The sequence below is a fragment of the Cebidichthys violaceus genome, unplaced genomic scaffold (genome assembly GCF_023349555.1).
Source record: "Cebidichthys violaceus isolate CVI_PGR_0920_01 unplaced genomic scaffold, fCebVio1.0.p SCAF_12, whole genome shotgun sequence".
Classification (NCBI taxonomy): domain Eukaryota; kingdom Metazoa; phylum Chordata; class Actinopteri; order Perciformes; family Stichaeidae; genus Cebidichthys; species Cebidichthys violaceus.
In genome coordinates this window covers 5,483,795-5,508,501 of record NW_027176285.1, presented here as the reverse complement: position 1 = coordinate 5,508,501, position 24,707 = coordinate 5,483,795, and the positions used below count along the sequence as shown (strand labels likewise).

The following is a 24,707-nucleotide window of genomic DNA, read 5'->3' as shown; positions in this document are numbered from 1 at the left end:
GTTTGACTAGATCATTTGAACATAACAACCACTAGCTTTTCCCAAGCATACTGAGCACACTCAGTCCAAGCCAGTAAGTGGGCCTCATGCAAAGACTATTTTTGTCAAAGACCTTATGGTTTCTTATGACCGAGGAAATGTCCTCTATACATCTTTGGTTTGGTTAAAAAAAACAAATGTTATCCACAGTCCAACTTCACCCTCAGCTGCACAAACTGACCTTTTGTTTTAAATCACGATTCAGCTACAGCTTTCTGAATTTGACTGTGCGATCTCTGAAACCAGACTTCTGATCGTGAAAGTCTTCAACTCTGCCCAAAACAGATGCATCATTGCCATCTTTGGGACATTTGAAGGTCGACTACAATTCCATAGAGAATTTTTCATAAAGCTTCCATTGGTTTCTTGTTTGGTCGGTTGGCTCCTAGCTTATATATATTGCATAATAGAAAACATACATCGTCTTCTAGTCTTTGGTATTTGGGCTAGTGTGTCAGCTTATTGTCCTAAAGGAGACATCAGCAGTGAAAGTCTTTGATTTAGAAGTTTTTTCCCACCCCAGTGAGGTTTCTATGTTTTATAGGTGAGTTTACCCTTCGGCTTTGTTATGGATTCACGATGGTTTTGCAAAAAGGCGGTTAGGCTACAAACAATTCGTCGCAGTGAGCAGCCCCTCTCAGTTTGTCACCCTTTGACGAAAGCAGAACGGACAAACAAATAAAAAATATGTAAAAAGTTTGGTTTTTCCTCCTCGCCTCGACCCGCGCCCCACGCCCCTCAACCCCTCAACCCCTTCGTCCCTCCCCGTTTCTCCTCCCGAGACCCGTCCCCCCCGTGCTCCCCTCCCCTCCCCCTCCTCGCCATCTATTATCACGCTTTGGTACAAGTGCTGGACGCCGAGGAATGGGCGCCGGGGCTGCCTCCGTCGTCTGTCCATTTGTCCAGGCTCCGGCGACGCGCGTTCATGAAGAAGTTGCTGACGGTGGTGAGTTCGAGGCCCAGCTGCTGCGAGATGGTGAGCTGCATCTCCTTGGACGGCCGCTTGTTCTCCTTGAAGATGGCCAGCAGGGTGCGCCGCTGCAGGTCGGTGAAGACCAGCCGCGACTTTTTCGGCGTGTTGTTGCGGTCCTTCCCCGTGTCCTGCTCCTTCCGTTTGCACGCTGCAGGGGGAAAGAAGATGAGAGGTGAGATGAGAAAGGAGAGCAGAGGAGAGGTGGTGGGGTGATGAGAGGAAGAGACAGAAAATAAAAGTGTTAGCGTTGTTTGTAGTAGTTGAACAACAGTTAAATATTGGAGGAGGATATGAAACACAAACTGATGGTCTTGTTCATGTTCCTGTACATCTGATGTCTTATTCTCCCACTGAGTCATCACCACATTTAATCAATACAGCTCAGGCGTTCAACTCATAAGAATCATGTGAGAAGTAGAATGAAATGTGAAAGTTTGAGATGTAGTGGTGGAGTTTAATGATGGATGTTTAGTTATTTAGCATGTTTTCACGCTTAATCTGTTTGGTTCATTTCAAACAAACTCTGGTGCATTTTTCTTGTTCAATCTTTTAATTTTTTATTTTAGGCTGGTGCAGGCGGCAACATCCTGTTCTGCCGAGTGAAGCCAATGCGGAAGTGTCATAAAACTTGCTTTTTCTCAACTGACCAGCAGGGGGCGACTCCTCTGGTTGCAAAAAGAAGTCTGATTGTATAGAAGTCTGTGACAAAATGACTCTACTTCTCTCTTGATTTATTACCTCAGTAAACATTGTAAACATGAGTTGATGGTTTCAATCTCTAGTTTCAAGTCTTCTTCAACACAGCATGATGTTCATTTAGTAAATTATGGTCCATTTAGAGTCAAATAGACCATAAAGCAGGGTATGCTTTAGGGCGAGGCTAACTGTGATTGACAGGTCGCTGCTGCTAACAACAGATCGTTACATCACTCCTCCGCATTTCATTTATCAATTACAAAAAGCAACAACATGGCTACGGCCAAAATCGCCCAACTCGAGGCCCTAAAATGTCACGATGACTACGTCCACTTCTTGTATACAGTCTATAGGCTGGGTGTGAAAGCTGTCAATCCAACTCTGACGCGGACTCTGCAACCAGACCAAGGCTGCCTAAAACTGTGGGTTTACCCCCACCTCGAAGTAAACTCTGGTGCAGTTTGGGTGTGGTGTGGTTTTGTAGGATAAATACTACGAAGTCCATCAGAAAGAGGGGCGCTCTGGTCCCAGCGGTTAAGGCGCAGACTAGTGCTGGGCGGTATGACCAAAAATGTGTATCATTGTATTTTGTAAGATTATACTGGTTTCACAGTATATCACGGTATTTTTTTTTCACGTTAATGCATTAACTAATTAACGCCGCAAATTATTTTATCGCGCGTTTAATTATTAAGCGGACATTTTTAACACAAGAACCGCCGGCCAACCGGCCAGTGAGCGGTGGGTCCTAAGTCCCTCCCTGTACAGCTTCTTATCACCCTCTATGTACCAACGTACATTTATAACAAATACTGCACATATTACACGGTACTCAGCATTGCACAAGTGTCTAACCAAAATACCCAAAAATAATCCTGCATCGCTCTTTTCTATTCTTCATGTAGCGACGGAGCCTCTCCCAGCTGTTAGCAGACTGCCGTTCGGCGGTGTAATTTTATAAATGTACAATTATTAGTGTTACAAATTGTTTATGTGTCACAAACTGTTGTGTCGTGGTGTTTTGCCCTGTTAAAGAGAGTTAGTTGTGGGTTATTAATTGTTGTGTTATAAAGTTATAACCATGATTAAGGGTTCCCTCTCAATACAGTTAAGACAACTAGCTCCAACCATAGCGCCCGTCACGGTAAACAATATATTTTGCTGCCTGTTGAAGAGCGACAGCAGTTGTTTCGGCTATGTATGGCGGTATATAAAAAATTTATATCATACAGGAAATTAAAACCGGTTTACCGCCCAACACTAGCGCAGACCATGAACTATGTCACATGTTCCACATTTCTTTTTCCTTTTGTCCAACCATCTCTCTGCTGTCGGCTGTTCAATAAAGCAGTGGTTCCCAACTTATTTTACTTCAAGCCCAAAAAAATTAATTAGTCTGTTTCTATTAAACCATCTTTCTTTAATGAATATAACTCGTCCATTTCCTCGACATAAATAAAGTGATGGCGTCTGGACGGATTTTACTTTTAGACTTCACAACGTTCCGGAGTTATTGAAAATGTTTGGATCTCACGATTCGAAAACCATTCTACACTGGAATCTAATTCTGCAGAAAGCATAATACTAACACTGTTCATTATCTGACACTGTGCACAAATACTAGGTTTAAACAGAATGTGGACCACTATTGTTTGACTGAGGACAAATTATCTCTATTCTACCAGTTAAACTTTTTTGATACTTCCAGCACCTTATTTAAGATAAAGCTATGCATGTGCAAATCTTATTTTGCCCCCCCCCCCCCGATCTTTGGCATCCCCTGGAATACAGGTTTGTGTAGCTAGCAGCAGGAGCTATGGCTATACAGCTAAAAAAAAACAACAGCAAAAGCACGACCAGGACGTGTCTCGACATCAGTCGCAGTAGGGTGGTCGCGAGACGTTTGTTTGCTCTGGGGATGAAGGAGAAGTGGCGGCGGTCATATCGTCTTGCTAAACCCATGCTAGATTACATTTATCTTTTTTCAATACATTTAGACTTTTGGACTGTGGAGCTATTGAAAGTGTTTGGATCACAATCGCAGTCACAGCTGTAATCTAATTCTACAAGTAGTATAACACTTTAATCAAAAAGAATAGACATACAAAAAATGCACTAAAATGTCGATTGAGAATTGGAATGTTTGATGCTTTGAACTGTTCACTACAGCCCTAGATATTACCTTGTTATTTTCACTTTTATACAGACAGCTAGTATTCATCTGAGCTCATTGACATAAGATAAGAATGTGGACAAATAGGTGTTTTTCACATCATGGTGATGTCATTAGTGTGTGGTCTCTTAGGACTTTTACTGCCACCGTGTAGTCAAACAAAATATTTATGAAAAATGTATGAAATAAATGAATCCTACATAAATATTGAAATACATGTACAAAGTGGAGGGACCTTTATTCATTAAGTATGGCAGTATATAATTTAAAATATGAATTTATTCATGTCTCCTAGACTTTTCTATGACCATAAGCTTGAAGGAAAAAAAACAGAACAGACTATAATAATATAACATATTTGCAATAATAGTAATAAAACACCTTTTATAATGTGTTTGCTGTTGTATCTCAGTCAGTCACTGAGGAGGAGGTCTGGGTGCGTTTGATTTGATTACCTCTCTGAATTAAGTCAGTACGAATCAGGTTAAGTGGTCAACTATTGCGTAAGAGGAAACTATCCTCGCTGTAAACACACACACACACACACACACACACACACACACACACACACACACACACACACACACACAGCTTCTTATCACGGCGTTTAGTGACCTGACGACAGATGCAAATGAAAGATGGCCAGCATTTTGTTTCTCTGCTGCTCTCTATCTCGTAATAACTGGTTCAGTGTCTTTATGGCCTTCATGATCAATACGCATCTAATATTTACACTGAGTGAAACATTCAAACCACATTTTTGTTTTTTTTCATGGCTGGACATATTCTACATGTGTTTAGACACATTTTCCCCCGAAAAATGCAGCCTGATGAGTTTGGTGTCTTTGGCGTCAGTGGGATTTATTTCTTAAGTTTAGGCATTGTGGCTAGTTGCTGGGCTGGATCAATTCAAAATGTCACTGTTGTTCATTATACAGGTGACAACTCTTCTTCTGCTCTCTGAGTAAATAGGTGAAATGTTATAAAGAATTCATGTTTTACTCCACGCTGTCAGGAGTTGTAATACAATTTGTCACTGACAGGTGGTGCTATTGATCTCTGCATATGAGGAGCCACATACACACTGGGTTTAAAGCATATAGTCAGTGTCTGTGTTTGTGTGTGAGAATTACTCACATTGTGGGGACATACATCTATTTACTTGCCTTCCTTTTGGGGACAAAATGCACGTCTCCCGTTAAGTACAGTTTAGGATGAGGACGTGGTTTAAGTTTTTTTTTTTTTTAAGATTAGGGTTAGGATTAAGATTAGACAAGTAGTGGTTATGGTTCGAGTAAGTCTCCAGGAAATTATTGTAAGTCAATGTAATGTCCTCTAAAGTAATGGAAAGATGACTGTGTGTGTGTATGTATGTGACAGAGACAGACAAAGATTGAAAGAGACAAGTCTGCTTAGAATCATCAGACGTATAATGACAAGAAATTGTGAATAAAAGGCCAAATTGAAATAATACTATAATAATAATAATAATAATAATAATAATAATAATAGCTGGCATCAGAATCTGCCTGGTCTTTTAAATGAACACTATAAAACACACCTCATGTTGATGCACATGTTTTGCCAGTGCAACCATTTTTTTTCAACCTGTTTTGATTAAACCCTGTTTCATGTCATCTTTTTTAAATCTCTCATTATTCCTGATTTTGTTTTAGAGCTCTTAATTATTATTAATATTATTATTACTGGATTTAAAAGTAATGTTTAACTCATTATTAATATTTATATGGATAGGACATATTCTATAGGGTATATAGAAGAATGTCACCATCAACCCAAAACTGTGTCACAGTTTTTGTTCTTGTTTACTTGTTTATTCAAAGCGTAAACTAGAAAGGATCTTGGACGTTGGACCTGACTATTTACTGGATGATCTTTGTGATAAAACATCCGACTGTGAACCAAAGTGTGTTTCTAGCAGCTGAACTGATAATGACTGGTGTCACAAATGTGTCCGTCAACCTCTTTTTCTCTCGGAACCTCAAATAAATCCTCTTTAACTGTGTTCAAACGTTTATTTCAACAAGGACCAACATTACCAGTGTTATTTTCACTACTACTTTTTCTACTGCTAATAGTAAACCTACTACACCTGCTATGTGATTATCACGGTCATTGTACAACTCTTTATGCTAGACGCTAATATGTTTTTATTTATTACTAGTAGTAATAATAATTTGTGCCAGGTAGTTCCAAAAAAACCTTCCCACTAGGCTTTTATTGTGAAATTTGAAGTGTTTTGAAATTTCTGTCCAATGAACTCTTTCTGTTCTCTTGATAGGAGGAAAATCCTGTCTTCACCTAATTAATTTAATATGATAAGGATAATACTATAAGAAAATAAGACTTTTCAAAAAAAATCATTTAAAGGACTAAATACAAATAAAAATAATAAAAATAAGGTTAAAAGTAGATGAAAGCATGAAATGGAGTGGAATGGTAAAACCAGAAGAGACATATTAAATATTACCAAAAACTTTCTTTTAAAATGTTTTAAGAAGTGATTTACTACTACTACTACTACTACTACTACTACTACTACTACTACTACTACTACTAATAATAATAATAATGATTCACGTCAGAATATGTCAAGGTATTCTAGGATAAAATTAGTTTGATAAATAATGTTTTTTGTGCATATATACATACAGAAATACACTCAAAATAGTGTCTTTACTTACAAGAGTTGCAGTTCTATAATTAAAGCTACAGAAAAAAAAAATTCATATGATTTTTTTTTGTGCACTTTTGTAGTGTTTGTTTTGCACCTGGCATTTCCTGACTGGACTTGTGTTGATCATCGTGAAGCTCTGGTAGCTGTGAGTAACTGGAGGTACTTCCACCTGACAGAAAAGAGTATACAGGTTTATATTTTCAGTATTCCTTCCATGCATATTTCATGCATGCATATGAAACACAACGGTCGACAGTTCTGAGCTGCCTGTGGCTGCCCCCGCGTTGTTTTCACTTTGATTTACACATTTCATTTCACATTTCCTGGTGGCCCGTCACAAAAAAGTGTGTCTGGTTCCAGATTCATATAATTATAATACATTTTGTACTTTTATATGTACTTACACAACAGCTTCTTTTGGTAAATGAGGAAAAAAAATTGTACAATTAAAGCATTGATTTAATACTAATAAAACCCGGATATTGTATCGTCACTTTAGTTTCAAAAACATTTCAAACCATATTTGGCTCCTAATGTGAACCGCACCAAAATAGGACAAAGAACCCAACACATTTCATTTTTAACCAAATTAAGCCCAGTTTTAATTGACATGGCTGAATGAAATTTGAAATCATTCATTTAGTAATTTGAGAATTTCCCTCATGTACGGAAGATCATTATGGCCACATGTGAACATATCTTTGAGTCCTGATGCACAGGTCCAGGTACTGATATCAGATATCGGTCCTGTACTGACTTAATAAACAGCTGGACCAGGTCTTGTATCGGATACCATTATTTTAATAAATGACAATTTAGTACATTAATATCTTTGTATTTATTTGTTACATTTTGTTTGAATAAGTCAAGAGAGCAACGTTTAACTCTGTTGCTCTCTGTTGCAGCTAGATGTCACTTTAAACTCAAACACATCTTTCCCATGTGGCCCTAATGCTCTTCCGTACACACGTATCATTGCTGGCTTCATCTGTGTGTTTCAGTGATGTCTTTTTGTCATTTATATATATATATATATATATATATATATATATATATATATATATCGCGTAATGTTCTGGAACTACTTTATTCGGACATGTCGGCTGTTTATTTAAGACAAGCGCAGAATAACAAGACATTATGTTGGGACAAATTCAAGTTGTCAGACACAGTTTTTTTTTTAGATAATTCCAAACTTGCAGTTGGCACGAATGAAGACTGAAAATATAGGATGGAAGTGCTGGTCTTATTCAAAAACATTACATTTGCTGCATTGCTAGAGGGAATCCAAAAATAGCTCAGGTGCAAAGAATCCTCAACAAACAACAAAAATAAATTAATAAATGTTTCACAAAGGTCAAAAAATAAACAGTGAAATACGGTTTCAAATACTGCAAATAGATTTCCAGTGTACACCTTTCCCTCTCTCTGTCTCTCTCTTTTCAGCTTACTGTAGCTCGATGGAAAGCAGCTCTGCAGCAGTTCACCTCGGACTTAGTGCAGACGCGTTTACGTTTAAAAAGAAGGGAGCAATCAAAATCACCCACCCACAAACACAGTGTGCAGTCAATGTGCTCAAAGAGCACACTCGAGTGATTCGATCGGGCTGTCTTTTTTTTTTTACCCCCCTCTGGTCGAGGTTACAGTGAGGATCAAATACGCAATTATATTATTCAAAAGGGGTTTACCGGTTTGAGGAGGGGCGACAGTAGGGGGGGGGGGGGGTATTCTTTTAAGGTAAAGGGTTGAGTCAATAGGATCAATAAAGCAGGGTTCCTCTGTCTTTCATCAGCTCTCTCAGTCTCTCTCTCTCTCTCTCTCTCTCTCTAGACATAAGTGTGTTGCTAAACGCGTCTCCGTCCTGCGAACGAGATCAGCAGAAAACACCAGAATTTCTTCGTCGACTCTTTCTATTCATCCTCTCTGTGTGACTCAGCTGTCACAGCCTCCCTCGTCTGTTATACTTAGTGATTCAAACTACAATCGCAGTCTTCATAGTTATTCCCCTAATATCATCATCATCAGTATAACCGTCTCAACCATATCCCAATTCTCAAATGCCAAGTAGGGCTGTCACAATATATATATTTATATATATATATATATATATATATATATATATATATATATATATTAGGGGTGTAACGGTTCACAAAATTCTCGGTTCGGTTCAATACAATACAGTGGTGCTATGGTTCGGTACGTTTCGGTACAGCAAAAAAGCAGAAATGCCAAATCCTCGATGGTGAGACTCTCAAGTAGTCTTTAAAAATTAAAGGTTGTGTTTGATACTTAAGATCTTCTCTAAAATATTCCTCTATAAACTCAAACAAACACATTTCCTGAAAGGTTTTAGAAGGTTTTTTTTTCAGACTTAGTTACAGAGCTGCGGGTCTTGCTCTCTCTCTCTCACCTCATATTTACTTTAATATTAACACTTACACACAAAGGTTTACTAGATTATGATCCATGAATGTGGTCAACACACGTCTCTCACTGGTAGCTCTGCTGGTGGCTGAAGTCTCTGTCCTACTGGAGAGCAATCCATGTTTTGTTCCTTTATAGTTTATGTGTGTTAACTTGTTGTACATAATTGTACAGAACAAATTAAACATTAATAAGAAAAGGGAAGTCTGTCCTCCCTAAAGCCGCTAACCGTTCCTTCAGACGTCCGCTCCGTAGGTCTGATACCTCCGCTGGACACACCGCTCACTAATCGCTCCATTAACAGCTGCGTCCTCCGTAATAATGCAGACTTTAACTGAACAACAGCTGCAAGTAAAGACAACACGGTCAGCAACGCCTGTAATCAGTTGTTCACATTAAATTAACCTGGTAGTCGATCGGTAATCAAGACTGTTGTCGTTTGTGAACATCCGGGAACGGTCACGTGATAGGAGCGTGGCGAATCAGGGAAGGACATCGCGTTATGTCGGGTGGGTTGCCATGTTTGAGCGCAGTGGCTCCACCAATTTCAGCTATATTTTATTTTTCAAAAGCAATTTAATATTATTCAAATGTATTGTTCGGTTCGTAATGCGTACCGAACCGCGAGCCCCGTACCGAACGGTTCAATACGAATACGTGTATCGTTAATACACATCGTTAATCGGCCTAATGTATATATATATTTCTTAAAGTAATCTATTGTTTGGGTATCTGTGAAAACTGGGGTATTGTGTCGACTCTTGTGTCTCCAACAATTTCAAATGATAGCCATCCTTTTTATAAGGGAAAAAAACATTCTAAAAAAACCCAACCTCACCACCACCAGAATCATCTCCACCACAATGGATCACATCAACATGATCATCTCATGACATGAATATCATGTTCATCACATTATAATCATCATCTTAGAGAAATAGTACAACATTTTGGAAACTTCATTTATTTGACGATCAATATAGCTCTCATGACCGTGTGCTAAGTTAGGAGGTCAAATCAGGACGTGGTTAGCCTAGCTTAGCATAAAGACTGGAAGCAGAGGTGAAACGGCTAGCCCGGTTCTGTCCAAAATCCCAGCACCTCTTAAACTCATTTCTTTTGTGCTTTCTTAGGGAGGTCTGTGCTGGAACTATTTCTTGGCAAACAACACCTGTCCCCAGTGACTGTACACAGCCTTCCTGAAGCCTTCTCCTCACAATGAAGTTGCCAGGTTTGGTACCATCGCGACTGAAGAGAATGAAACCTGTGCTCACAAGACTGCATCTGGCAACCTGTGCAGTAGCTGGAGATGTTGCGCAGAAAAACCGGATGTCCACCTTAGGGCTGGACCCGAATATCTTGACTACTCAGTTATTCATTTGTTGCGTAGATATTTGTTTTTCAATTTTGGTATTCGTGAACAGAGAAATGTCTGAGTCCTTTCCGGGTCACGCCATGGATTTGAGCCAAGCCAGAACCCTCAGCACCATTGCTTATGTTTGAGCGTAACACATGTAGGGCTCATGTTGAAAGGGCTGAGCATAAGCCTCCAGGTGGCAAAGCTGAATTTTGTATTTATGCTAAGCTAGGCTAACGACGTCCTGACTCTAGCTCCGTGCTTAACGCACAAACATGCCATTGATATCGATCTTCTCGTTCTCACTCTCAGAAAGAAAGCAAAAAGACTATAATTATTGTCATCACAATAACCATTATCACCAGCTTCAAAATCATTGCGTCACTCTTACACTGTCAGTCACTCTCATCATCATCATCATGCCAAGTATCCACCAGTCTAAATCATTCTTACCACATGACAAGAATCAGTCTCATCACAGTTGTCATTCTTGTAATCGCAATTATTTCAAAACATAATCATCACCACCATCCCAATAGTGCTGCAACACAATCATCTCCATTGTCATTATCACAACTGATGCTTTGGCATCGCAATCACCCACCCTTGGTCATGTTCATCACCATCATTTTCGTCAGACAATTCAAGATGGCTGTATGCTTGCAGAGTGGTCATGTGAAAGTGTTGTAAATGAGAGGCACTGATGATACAAATGTGTTCTCAGCTTTATGTTCGCTCAAACAGTGATCGTCCAATCACAGCTTACACTGTTTATCTGCTCTGACATAAGCTGCAATGGTTAGCATGTCAGATACAGTGAAGGCTTATGTTACTTCCAAGGGTTAGGGTTATGGTTCCATAAAGCACTTTAACAGCAAACTACATTGGTTTGTAGGGGTGCAGGTTATATAAAAAGAAAGCCCCCTTCAGCCACCCTGAGGATTCTGGTCCTGGAAAATAATAGTCGGATAATACATTTATGTTTATCATGCAACTGTAAAACAAGGAATCCCTGTCTGTCTGTATGTGTGTCCTTTGCCTAGCTCAAGCACAGTTCATCCGATTTGCTTCACACTTGGCGGGTGTGTTGCTGGGGACCCAACCCAAAGATGTGCAGTGACAAAGTTGGTGCAATTTGGAGTCGAGCATGTCGTCCTCAGTGGGCCTTTACAGGCCGCGGCTCATTGACTGCAGTTCACTTTTGCTGCTTTATGTACTAACGTTAAAACCATTGCTGTCATGCCGAGCAATCGGTGTGCTCTGAACAGTCACAAGCTCCGATCAGCCATATGCTTGGAATCAAGCAATTCCCTGTTTCAAAAGGCGATGCCCCAAACTAGTACTTCTAACACTAGGACTAACTAGCTCTACACTGACCAGCAGGGGGCTGCAATAAGAAGTCACATTGTATGGAAGTCAATGAGAATATGATCCTAACTCTCACTTGATTTATTACCTCAGTAAACATTGTAAACATGTTAATTTAGTAAATTATGATCCAGTTTAGAGTCAAATAGACCAAAAACCAGGGTATGCTTAAGGCGGGCATACTGTGATTAACAGGTTGCTGCTGCTTCCAGAGCAGTATACGGTGTCTCTATGTCACATCTCTGCTTTCCAAATATGGCAACTTCCATTCATTGGCTGCAAAAAAAACAACATGGCGACAGCCGTAATCGAAGCTGGTGGCGGCGAAATCACCGAACTCAAGGCTTCAAAATGGCAGTCCACACACCAATGTGTGACGTCACGATGACTACGTTCACTTCTTATATACAGTCTGTGGTTGTAAGATAGGTGTAGATGCGTGAGATGGGATGAGAACTCATATAATTTAAGACAGACACAGAAATGCACTGCTATTGAGGCTTCCATTTTAAAAACACAATCAGCTGTGAACACCCACTGCTGACCAAAAGGTCAAGCCTTTTCCAATATGGTGGCTGAGAGGCATTTTTTCACCTTAGAACCTTTTCTCTATTCACTTGAATGGGGTTGAGTCAAGTGCTGAGCCACAAGAGCTGGTAAAACACTCACAGCAAACACACAAGTGTATTATACAGAGGTGTTAAGAGTCAAGGGCAGCTAAACATCAATAGAAACAACAAGGTGGTGCTTTATTGAAGCAGCTATTTCAAGTGAATATGTAAAAAACAAAGAGAACAAACGGAGCAAAGAGGTCAGTGAAAGTAGAAATGGAGAGGAACAGATGGATAGCAGCAGAGAATCAAGATGAGAAAGCAATGATGAGAATGTAAGTTCAACTCTTGCATGGACTCCCACCCTATCACATTCCCCAGTGAATATTTATTGACAGTTGATAGTGGCCATGGGCCACCATTCCTTAGATTAAGTAGATTTAGATAGCCCTCAGGGCTCTATCTTGGGCCCAATTGTTTTCAACAGTTTATCAGACAACACAACATCAATTTCCATAGCTACGCAGATGATACCCAGCTGTATATCTATATATGTCCAAATGATTCCTATCGACAACTTGATTGCATTCATTTGTGAGATAATGGATGAATTTCTTCCAGCTAAAAGATAAAGACTATAATATATCAATAAATAGATATGATAAAATAAATACAGGAGACACTTATTACATATTAAGACACACACTTTTAACAATGCTTTTTCCTGGGTTTAAGATATTTAAATGAATCCTTGTTTAATTGAAAATATTTTGTTAACTTAGATTGAATTGCTTATTTGTTTTCTTAAATAATTCGCTTTTATGTAAAGCCTTTTGTGTTGCATTTTATAAACTCAAGTTTATTAAAAGTAAAAGTTTAAAGAGAGGAAATGAGTGAGCCAGCAAGCTTTGGTTTCATTATACAGGGAGAGAAAGGAGAAAGAGGAACTCGGCAGAGTCATTAGAGACTGTTTTCATCCTCACCGCAAAGATAGATCACAGCCTGGCAGCTTTACCATGACAGCCTCAGTCTCCAGCGCCATGTGCGTGTCCTGTTGCCGATGGACACTATTTTCCACAATGCACGATGCAATGGAAATTGAGGAGCTCCTCACAAAAAAAAGTGACGGTGTGTTGACCTAAATATAGACAACTTTTTTTTAATACACACGCAACACTTTGAAATTCTAGCGAGCCACCAGGACACATAGAAATCCACCTCTTTTCCTCTCTGGACTGTTTACCTGCATTCAACCGACCCCTGCTGAAACGTGATCCGCAAATAAATGCAGAATCTGTTCATAGAGATTAATACCTAATAGGTATTGAGTATAATGCATATTATACACCAGCTACACAGGATCCTGGAAAGAGACTCACGCTTGTTTGTGAGTTTATTTCTCTGAAGTGTGCACCTCTTTTTCTTTTTTCATTCATATATGTGGCTAAGGACCATAATCACATGGTATGGAGCACAAACAATACATACAATAATAACAAATTGATGGCACACGGCATGGCTTAATTAGAACAAATGCTACTAGATGTTTTTAACTAATAATTATAGCGGACAAATAGCTGTCAGCAAGTCACTCACATTCAAACCTGACCTGGTCATGAAACCATAGAGCCTGACAAACGTTCATTTAGCAGCCATAGACTCACAGTAACATTGGCCACTTTCTGACTTTAAAACAGGTGTTTCTTCCTCACCAGGCTCTGTGCAAAACTCGCCACCACTTTACTAAAGATCCAGGGCTTGGACCAGATCACCAGATGCTAACAGCCAACTAGGCACTCTGAGCTAACAGGAAGGTTTCCTTCTCGGGATGTTGAACATTTTTCCTCATTTAGCTTTTTGATGGCCAGACGCAGACAGAAGTAAAAAAGAGAGATGGAGATGAAGAGGCAGAGACTGAGAAGAAATGAGAGATTAAAAGGAGAGAGAGAGCAGAGAGGATCAATATAGCTGAATATAAACCTAGATGTCTGTCAGGACGCTACAGACTCAGACAGACAGGCTTCATTCTGTAAGAAAAAAAGGATTTATGGCACAAAGGGCCGCCATCAGCTGGAGAGCTCTGTCTCCCTCTCTCTTTATCTACTGTCTCTCTCTTTCTTTGTGTCATTTAGTATTGTATTGCTGTCTCGTCTATTACTATTTCCGCCGTCACAATCTTTCCCTCTTTTGCCTCCTTCGTCTCTGTCCTCAATCCTTTTTTTCTTGCCTGTTGTTGTTCTTACTCTCATCTGTAATCTGTCGTTTGCATCTTCCTCATTTTCTCTTTCATTGCCCCTCTCCCGTCTCCATTATCTCTCTTTAACTCTCTTCTCCATCGTCTTTCCCGTCTTCCTCCCCATATTCTTTCTTCTGATGCTTCCCTTTTCCTCCTTCCTGTCTCCTTGCCTCCGTGTCTCCTTCCTCTCCTTCATCTTCCCGCCCCACCTACCTTTCCGTCTCTCCCTTCCCTCCCTCGTTCCCCTTTCTCCACGTCTCTTCTCTTCCTTCTCTCTCTCTCTCTCTCTCTCTCTCTCTCTCTCTCTCTCTCTCTATCTTTTTTTTATTGCACCATTACCACTTAAGCCTTGGTATCCATTACACAGAGGGCATATAAGTGCAGGGTAAGTAGTAAAGTCGCCCTTCAACGTACACTTCGCTGCTTGTGTGTGGCGCCACATTTCGACACTCCGTCATGTGCCGGCAGAGCTGAGCGATGTTTTGATGAAGTCATTAATCAGCTGTGACGTGATTACAGCTGTGCGACAGCGACTGTGTGATGTCGTTGTGATGTCACCGGTGTCACCCCCTCCACACACACACAAATAATCATGACTGTTAACTAGTGCTGGGCTGGTTTTAATTTCCCGTATGATATTCATTTTTCATATACCGTCATACCGGTGCATAGCTGAAACAACTGCTGCCACTCTTCAACAGGCAGCTAAATATATTGTTCGCTGCGACGGACGCTACGGTCGGAGCTAGTGGTCTTCAATGTATTGAGAGGGAACCCTTAATCATGGTTATAACTTTATAACACAACAATTAATAACCCACAACTAACGGTCTTTAACAGGGCAAAACACCACGACACAACAGTTTGTGACACATAAACAATTTGTGTCATGGTTGGCCGGCCAGTTCTTGTGTTAAAAATGTCCGGCTTAATAATGAAACGTGCAATAAAATAATTTTCGATGTTAATAAATGAATGCGTTAACGCGGAAAAAAAATACTGTGATATACCGTGAAACCGGTATAATCTTACAAAATACCGTGATACACATTTTTGGTCTTATCGCCCAGCACTACTGTTAACTGTCATTTATTTCTATCTAGAGCCTCAGGCTTTGAACTGTGGTTTTAACAGTCACATGATTTTCACAGCATGATCAGGGATGGTCAGCTGGTGCAAAACATCTCCCCAGATGTTCAATTTACAACTTGTACTACAAAATATACCAACGGTGAATTCAAGGTATGCTATATTCCAAATTCAGAACATATCTATGAATGAGGAAGTGCCTCCACATGGCTCTCAACATGGCGACAGCTGAGCCGGAGGCTAGCAGCTAACAGTGCTAATAGCGCTAATAGTGCAAACAACGGCAACAGTTCTGACAGGAGCGACGCCGTTATCAGCGCATGGATTAACACATTTCTATCAAAGGAAAACAAAAACTTTATATTACAATATAACACACTGCAAATTCAGTTCACCAAATGTGTGGTTAACCATTGGATAAACTAATGCATAACAACACAATATGATGGGTTTTGGTAGACGATTCTATTAAAAGAAAACATGAGGCCCTCTTCTGGTATTTATCAGGGGATCATGTTTTAGTTATTTGGTCAGTTTTAAGGGTTTTTAAAATAATGCATATAATCCAACAATAACTATACAACATTATCAATGGGAGTTAATAACAAGTTTAAAGTAAAGAAATAAGGGCATCGTTTCATAATGGTTGCTATGGGGTAGAGGAAATGGTATAATTACTTCCTCAATGTGTTGTCATTATTTTGGACAACAGGATTTTGGGTGGGACAATAATCAGCAAGGCCTCAGTCTTGGCTAGTAAATCAAATTCTGAGTTAATATCAGCCATTGTAAGGATGTTGTGCAGGAAAAAACAACAACCACAAGCACAGTGATTCACTCTGAAGACTTCCGTGTTCCAAAGCAACACTGTGTGCTACATAATTATGTCCCTTCTACAATTAAACTGCACTCTCAATTACATTTGAGGTAAATGTATTTTCTCCCAGATTACAAACGCCGTTTTAAGCATGTGGTTAATGTTGAATTGAAACAAAGCATCACAAAAATGCAACAAAACTACTTGGTTAGGTTTAGTTTTAAGGTCCTTTCATGACAAGTTTCAAAATCACAGATTCTAATGAGAGTCGTGTTTGGGAGTCCTCATTCCTCAACTATGGTGAAAGTTATTCTGATGATTCCAAGCTTTACATGATTCCACTATCACCATGTAATATTAGGTCAGTTAGTCGAAACAACCACCTTATTGCAGTTACCAACAAGCAAGTAAAATAATCACCAAAGAAAATATTTTGCACCAACACACACACTTTGTATCATTAGATCTTTGGGTTAAAGCCGATACGTTTACAATGGTGCTGGTGAGTGACTCATTAGTTACCATAACTGAGATGAATGATGGCCAAAACTATGACGACGTGGACGTAAAAAACAATCTCCTTCCTAGTAGTAGGAATATTGCAGTACATTACAGTGTGCAGACTTGAGATGCTTACCCTCGACATGGCAGCCTGGCAAACACACTTGAGGCTTCATATCTCAGCACTTAAACTTGCACACACAGATGTATATAGAGAGTAGAGACACAGCATCGTAGCAATCAGCCCTCCACTATGAGCTAGTGTGTGTGTGTGTGTGTGTGTGTGTGTGTGGTTGCGCTTAATGCACCACCCCGATGCTTCTGCGTTTAGATGATAACCGGAAATGGAACAACAGACTAAAGACACTCTCTCTGTCTCTGGTTCCCTCACACACACACACACACACACACACACGCACGCACGCACGCACGCACGCGCACACACACACACACACACACACACACACACACACACACACACACACACACACACACAGACACTCACACACACACTCACACACACGTAACAGAATTTCTGAGAGCATGAATGAATCTGATAGAATCCTTTAACAAAACAGTATTGTGGTATATGTCTCTCAGCTGAGAAATAAAGCAGCACTGATGTCTATCATCCTATTGATTCGTTTTTGTTTTTCTAATTAACCAATGAAATGTTTAGCCACTGAAATGTTACAAAACAGTGGCAAATTACTGTAGCCTCCATTGTAAGAGGCCAAAGTTACACCTGAAGTTGACATTTTAGTTTTATAGTGTAAAGTCTCAACTATTGGACGGATTACCATAATATTTATTCACGTTCCCCAAAGGACAAATTGTTTTGACAAAATAATGGCATTCCCATCACCCTCAGATGTACTTTGTGTTTCGCGTTGATTAGCAGAGCTTAAAGGGGGACCTTCAGTATTTTTCAAAGTGAATATATTCCCATGGTTCTGTGTCAATTTCTGAAATTGGTCCGGTATTGATGTAGAACGCTAATTTAATCCTTCCAGTCTAACCCTCGCTTAATCCGGTCCGTTTGTTACTGTGTCTGACCAAGTGTTGCTCAAGGAGAAGTCTCGCGACGCATCCACGTTGTGGAAATCAGCTAGATATTAAGCTGTGACTTGGAATATATTTAGGATAAAACTACGCTACGCATTCTGTACGCCAACACAACAAACTCAGGGACACTCCTCTCTCCAACTCGCACTCACGATTCCTACGTTGTGTTCTGGCAACAATTCACCTTTTGCAGTTTTCCGAACGAGACGTCTCCTCATGCGATACTTGGTTAGACACAATAGCAAACAGACCAGATCATGGTCAAGAAACAGGTGTTGTTTGTCTGTAGGGCTCTTTCCATAATGTCGTCAGACACTTTTAACAATCTGAGCCTGTCAGTGGCGCAAAGCTACATTGATGAAGCGAAATTGCAACGAGCGATTGCATTGTAGCCCGTTCAGCGGCTTCTTGCTGCTGCGCTCTCCTTTAATACTGGTATGTAGTGACTTAGTCACTTAGACACAAAAACATGGGAAATAAGGGTTGCGGTTGAAAAATGCCAAAATTACCTTTTAACATACTAAACTAAGATGGTAAAAAAAATAGCAAACATTGTACTTGCATCAGCATGATGTTAACATTGTCATTGTGTGCATATTAGCATGTGAAAGTTAGAATTTAGCTAAAAGCAGCACTGTTCCCAACAACAGCCTCGCTGAGCCACGTCCATGACTGGCTGGCTTGTATTCTTGTTACTTGAGATGTGTGAGATTAATTGATCATCACAATGACAGTACATTTTGTTGATTGCTTAATCAATCAATCAACCACTTCTTTATAAGGGAATGTCTGGTGTTTCGTGTCTTTATTCTTGCCTCTGTGCCATTGAGCTCCATTGTTGTCCAAAAACTAACAATGAGCCACACTGGTTGACATGTTCCTTCATCACCATGAACATACACACAGTACTTTATTTTGACTCAGTCCCACATACGTCGTCCTGCTGACACAAATCCTCCCCAGTGCGCCAAATGTGTACTAATCCTCTGCTGAAAATAGTCCCCAACAAACACATTGTCCTGTTTGAGTGACATCCGATGAAAAACTACGGTGACGAGCTGTTTTAGGAAATTACTGAGCCTTTTTCAAAAATGGAAATATGCATCTGTGAGCTGTTTAAAAAAATAATCTTTACAGCTTCTGTAGGAGCCAATGGAAGTCAGGACGTATTGAGAGATGGACTTGTTGGTTTTGGACGTGTTCACAATAAAAAAAGGAACATTACACCAGTCTTATCTGTTAAACCCAGGGGTTAAACCATTCAATGATTAATGTAACAAAAGATAGTGGATTGTAAATTAATTATTCCATTCTCATGCAAACTTAGATCAAATATGAAGAGTTTAAAGTATAACATTACGGGTTTTTGCTTTACCAACTTGTGTACATCACAAATACATACAAATACATAGATCTATTTCTATGACTGATTGTATTGAGGAACAAAGGGGGAGAGAGTGAGTGAGTATTCAGTGTGTGTGTGTGTGTGTGTGTGTGTGTGTGTGTGTGTGTGTCCAGAGAGATGGTTTATCAGTGTATAATCTGTATGTCCACACAGTCTGTGGTGACATCACCGGACAAAGGTCTCGCTGACCGCTTACACCCACACACACACACACACACACACACACACACCCGCATACCCACTCACACACTGTAATGTATCTCCAGTTGTTTACCAGGAGAAACGGGTCGACCAATCAGAGCCCCCGGTGGCTCAGTGATGTCATTGAGCTGATGAGGAAATGGCCTCAGAGGAGTTTGATGTCATCCACCTCTCTCTCTCCTCTCCTCTCCTCTCTCTCCTCTCTCTCTGTCTCCTCTCTCTCTCCTCTCCTCTCTCTCTCTCTTTCTTCTTCTCTTGTTTTCCATTTTGTCTCATTCAGCTCTATTTCTCTTTAGTTTTGCATCTGCTATTCAGCAATTTGTAAGGTGGCTAAACAAACAGACACCTATAAAATAATGAAAGAAACAACAGCAATGCTAATAACATAAAATGTGGGAGTTTCGAAGATGCGTTCTTGCTTTTATTTGCGTTGTTAATCAATACAAATGATTTGATCTGTCTCTCCATTTTGATCACGTCGATGGGATTAAGGTATGAACTGGACTGGATCAAGCCCACAGAGCTGCGCCGTCTGACCTATTTGGCTTGTGACCTCTAAAATTCAATTTGGTGTTGGCTTTCCTGTCACCTTGAGGGTTTTAGGGGCCCAAAGAGGCAATGGTATCCACCATTCAAAAAGAAAACTGCCAAAAAAAACATCTCCACGTGATCGTAGAAAACCTTGAGTGCACCATGGTTTAACCCATAGAATCTGGACACTTAAAGCTGCTACAATCATTTTTTTAGATGAACATGGATCATATGACTACTTATTGCTCATACAGACAAACCCAGTGAAAATGTAGCACCCAACTCTGCCCTCCCTCATCTCTATAAAGCATTTACTTCCAGCTCATTGTTTTTGGTTCTCTAGCCCGCAACTTAACCGTTCTGGTTCACTCTCACTGCTCTCATCAGCTTCGTTTTCAGCAAACAATCCCTAAATAATAAAACTACTGCACACAATCTGCTAGGCACCAAAAGGCAGACAGACACAGTTGGAGACCTGTGGCTGAACACAGCAGAACATTTAGCAGCTGAAGAGCCATATCTGACTTCATTGCAAAATGATGCTTACTAATTTAACTAATCAAAGCATAGTGGGAAATATAGTGCAAAACTTTAACGGGATTGCTTCAAATAGAAATACAAAGGTATAATTCAAATGAGTTCAAAAAAATGAAAGTATAAAAAAGTGTGATGTCTAGAGTGAAATGTCGCTGGAGAGAAAGTTTCAAAACTTCTACAGGGAAAACATTCACTAACCTTTAACCTGCTTTATGTTGACAGTGAGGATAAGTCAGAGGGAAGCTCTTTTTGGACATCAAACAAACACACACACACACACACACACACACACACACACACACACACACACACACACACACAGACTAATAGATGATGAGTTAACTGGCTTCTCAGTACCTTTTCTTATCAGTAATGTTTTTTGGCAGCCTGAAGCCATCGCCGCTCAGTCTCACAACACCAGAGAACAAACACAGGTAGAAAGATAATATTCTCTGATCAATAGATTGTATTGTAATCGGTGATTGATCAAAAGGAGGTAGGGCGAGCTATAAACGGACATTCTGGCAGTCCGCTCACCGCTGTGTTTGTCTCCAAACGATCGGCGGCCAACGCTACGATTTGACCTGCTTTTTCTGCTCTGAGAGAATAAAAGCCGCTCAGAGATGACCATATAGTGTGTAGTCTTTTTCTTACCCAGTTTTATTTCTTACTTTTTTTATTGTTTTATTTCCTTTAAGTTTATAGTTTATTACTTGGTTTTACTTTTTCTACTCCATTCGCTGATTATTTGTTCCTATTTTCAGCTTTTTCTCCGAACATGTTTCTGCCCACTCCGTCCAACCAAACCTGTCCCCATTAAAGGCCGCAATATCTACAATTGGATGCCATCCATCCAGTATGAAACATAATCCAATAACTGACAGATTCCGCTTAATGAATCCAGTTAGGTGGCACAATCGAATAGAGGAGGATTCCCTGCAAACCCATTCGTCTGACACACATCACACTGGCTGCTTTTAATGCTTTTACCAGCAAATCTGCAGCAGGTGAGCGGGAGGGGAAAAAATAATGACAATCTGACCATCAGAAAGTGCTGCATGTTTTGGTTTAGACAAATGACAAGACAATAGGTCAACACAATAAAAAAATGAAGCGTGTACAAACCCGTTTATCATCCGAAGAAGAAAACGTGGCCGAATAAAAACATGAAGCAAAGTGTACGGAAGCAAATGAGGGACATAATCATTTGAATTTTAACAGCCACCAAAATACTTAATATTGAAATTTAAACACCAATGAATTCATTGAAAATATTGATATACTGATAATATAGAGATGTTTTAGATATTATAAATATATTTGAAAACCATGTATCTTAATTTATTTGTTCTCTATTCACCGCTTTGAAATGAAAATATGAAATTTGTCAAGTTGCAATTTCAAAAGCTGATGTTTTTATGTTTTTTTTCAACTTCTTTCAAATTCGAATCCACAAATTCAAGATTGAGAATTTCAAAATAACTAGATTTAGGTTGCTGAAATTCGATTGGTCAAATTCAGGTCGAAAAACATGAAAGAATAGGCAATCAGGCCTGAATGCAATCAAACCAACTTGTAAGCGCTTTACAATGTATTATTATTATTATTATTATTATATAATAGACTCAGATACATAGTTTTCAAAGTGAAATATTTCAATGCTATGAATTTAGTGGGGTTTGAATTCTAATATAAAGTATTCAGTGGCCTTTAAAATCAAAACGCTTATGTCCCTTATTTGCTTCCATAGATGCGCACACTGTCGTACGGCCGCGCACCTCAATAACCCGATTGGTACGGTGGCCCTGAAAGCCCAACGTGCACCTAAAAACTGACAAAACACAAGCAGATGAATGTAACATTTTTACTTTTTTCACACCTGAAAAAGAACAACTTTCCAGAGACAACAGTGAAATCCATGTTCACTTTTTAAAAACCTGCGACCCCAATCGAACTCTAACCATGCCGTAGTTGCCACGTGCTGATATTGTAGAGAGAAATCCATTCTTACAGATCATACTGATACATTTCAATCAGTTATTTATTTGCAAGTAATATTGGATGTTTTAGTGCCCATATTATTATCATCATGATTCATTCAGATACAGTTTACCTCTCTCATTGTTGTCTAATGTCAGCTCTTTCTCTGGCCTACTCGACAGCCCCCCCCCCCCCCCCCCCCCCCCCCCCCCCATCTCTTCCAGGAACTGGTCTGGATCAGGTTCCTGCAGATCAATGGAGATCTGGGTCCGCACCGTTTACGTTATCGTTGCCAGTATTAATGCTCTTTTAATCTGCTCGGGATTACAGCCATCGATCCACATCATCCATCCGCACGCACAGCGGAGCCCAAAACTGCCGTTTTCACATGCGTGCGCGCACACACACACACACACACACACACACACACACACACACACACACACACACACACACACACACACACACACACACACACACACACACACACACACACTTCTTAAACACACTGACTCCCAGACAGAGAGAGAAACCGAAATAACAGAAAACAACAACACGAGCAGAGACGGGGAGCAGCAGGGAAAACAAACTGAATGTGCGTCCACTTCCTTGTTTGTGTTCGGTCTCCGTATCTGACCATCAGTGTATTGATCGGCTATAGATACTCATCAGCACATTTACATACAGAGGACTGTCAGCCAGAGCAGCATGCAGACAAATCACAGATACAAGTGAGAAACATTTAATTATTATTATTATGACTATGATTTTTTTTCTTTTAACAACAATGACAGCAACAGCAGCAATAATAATAATAATAAATAGACTTGTAAGAGTCGAAAAGAAATCTACTAATTTATTTTCATCTTCAAAGGATATCATGCTTTAAATTAAATAAAGTCTTAATGTGTTTCTTGTCATATTATAATATATATTTTGTAAAGTTATATTTATTCTTATTGATTTATTGTTATTATTGATAACAACTGTTATCATTGTTGAAAAATAGAAGATTAATAATACTGAATTAATGTGTATTTATTTTCCATTTCCGTAGGGCATTATTCTATTATTATAAATAATAATTGACTTTTCATTTATTTTATTATTTTATTTATATAGGTTTGAATTTAAATATGATTTTTATAGTAAATTTGTTTTATTATTACAGATTTTATATATAAATACAAATAGTAATCCTTAATAATAGCAGTTTATAATAATCATAATCACCAGAATATAATTTAAATATAGCTATTTGTTAATGAGTTTGTTTGTTATCCTCAGAGGGAATGGCAGGATTTTGGTGAAGCACAAGGTCAAAGCGGAGCTTGTGTTTATTGTCCTTTTCTTTTAAAAACACTGTTTGTCTTTCGCCGTAAACCCTGCCATGCTGCCTGACGGCTCGTCCCGCCTGTCGTCATTCATTACTCCTCCGGACAGAGTTATTTCAGCAGCGCTGCGACACCAATACTAATGAGCCCGAGGAAGAGGAGGCACGACGACAGGAAGGAAACCAACAGAGCACAGATAGAAAGAGTGAGAGAATTCAAAAAGAGGAAGACATAAAAAAACAGAGAAAACAAACAGCGACAAAGAAGAATTAATGGGGTTAGGGAGTGACGTTCAGTTGGCTCAGTCTGTTTAAAGGGGCCCTACGGGCCTCACCTAAACACCAATAAATGAATCCAACGTAATGTTTGAGACATATTGTAAAAACAGGGATCGGCCTCTGCTCTACACGTGGCTTCTCAACCCAGAACGACCCAAACAAGTCAGATCCAGACTTTCTTGCTTCCCTCCATTCTAGGTCATGTCTGACCTAAATTGCCACCAGTCTCCAATATTGATTGGACCCGAGACTCTGACACCACGAGTAAATATACAGTGGATCGTTGAACATGTTATATTGTTTACAGGATGCCTTGAAACGCATCATTGTCAAATCAAGTATGGCCCTGTAAACAGTATCCTACACAGACATATATTACTGGATATATAGATGTGTGTATATAGCATATATATATATATATATATATATATATATATACTGTATGTGTGTA

The 24,707-nt window shown here is 39.6% G+C and overlaps 1 protein-coding gene across 2 annotated transcripts in view; it reads right to left on the bottom strand.

The window, feature by feature from the left end:
- Window positions 1–870: 870 nt before the first annotated feature.
- The window catches only part of onecut2 (one cut homeobox 2), a 39,325-nt gene continuing 15,488 nt past the window's right edge, over window positions 871–24,707 (bottom strand). The window contains exons 2-3 of one of the 2 annotated variants that reach the window (XM_068705988.1): window positions 6,674–6,748; window positions 871–1,160 (exon numbers count right to left, since the gene is read on the bottom strand). In XM_068705988.1, the coding sequence (XP_068562089.1) occupies window positions 871–1,160; window positions 6,674–6,748 (365 nt within the window). The remainder of the gene's footprint in view (window positions 1,161–6,673; window positions 6,749–24,707) is intronic. The other variant, XM_068705989.1, reaches the window with a different exon arrangement.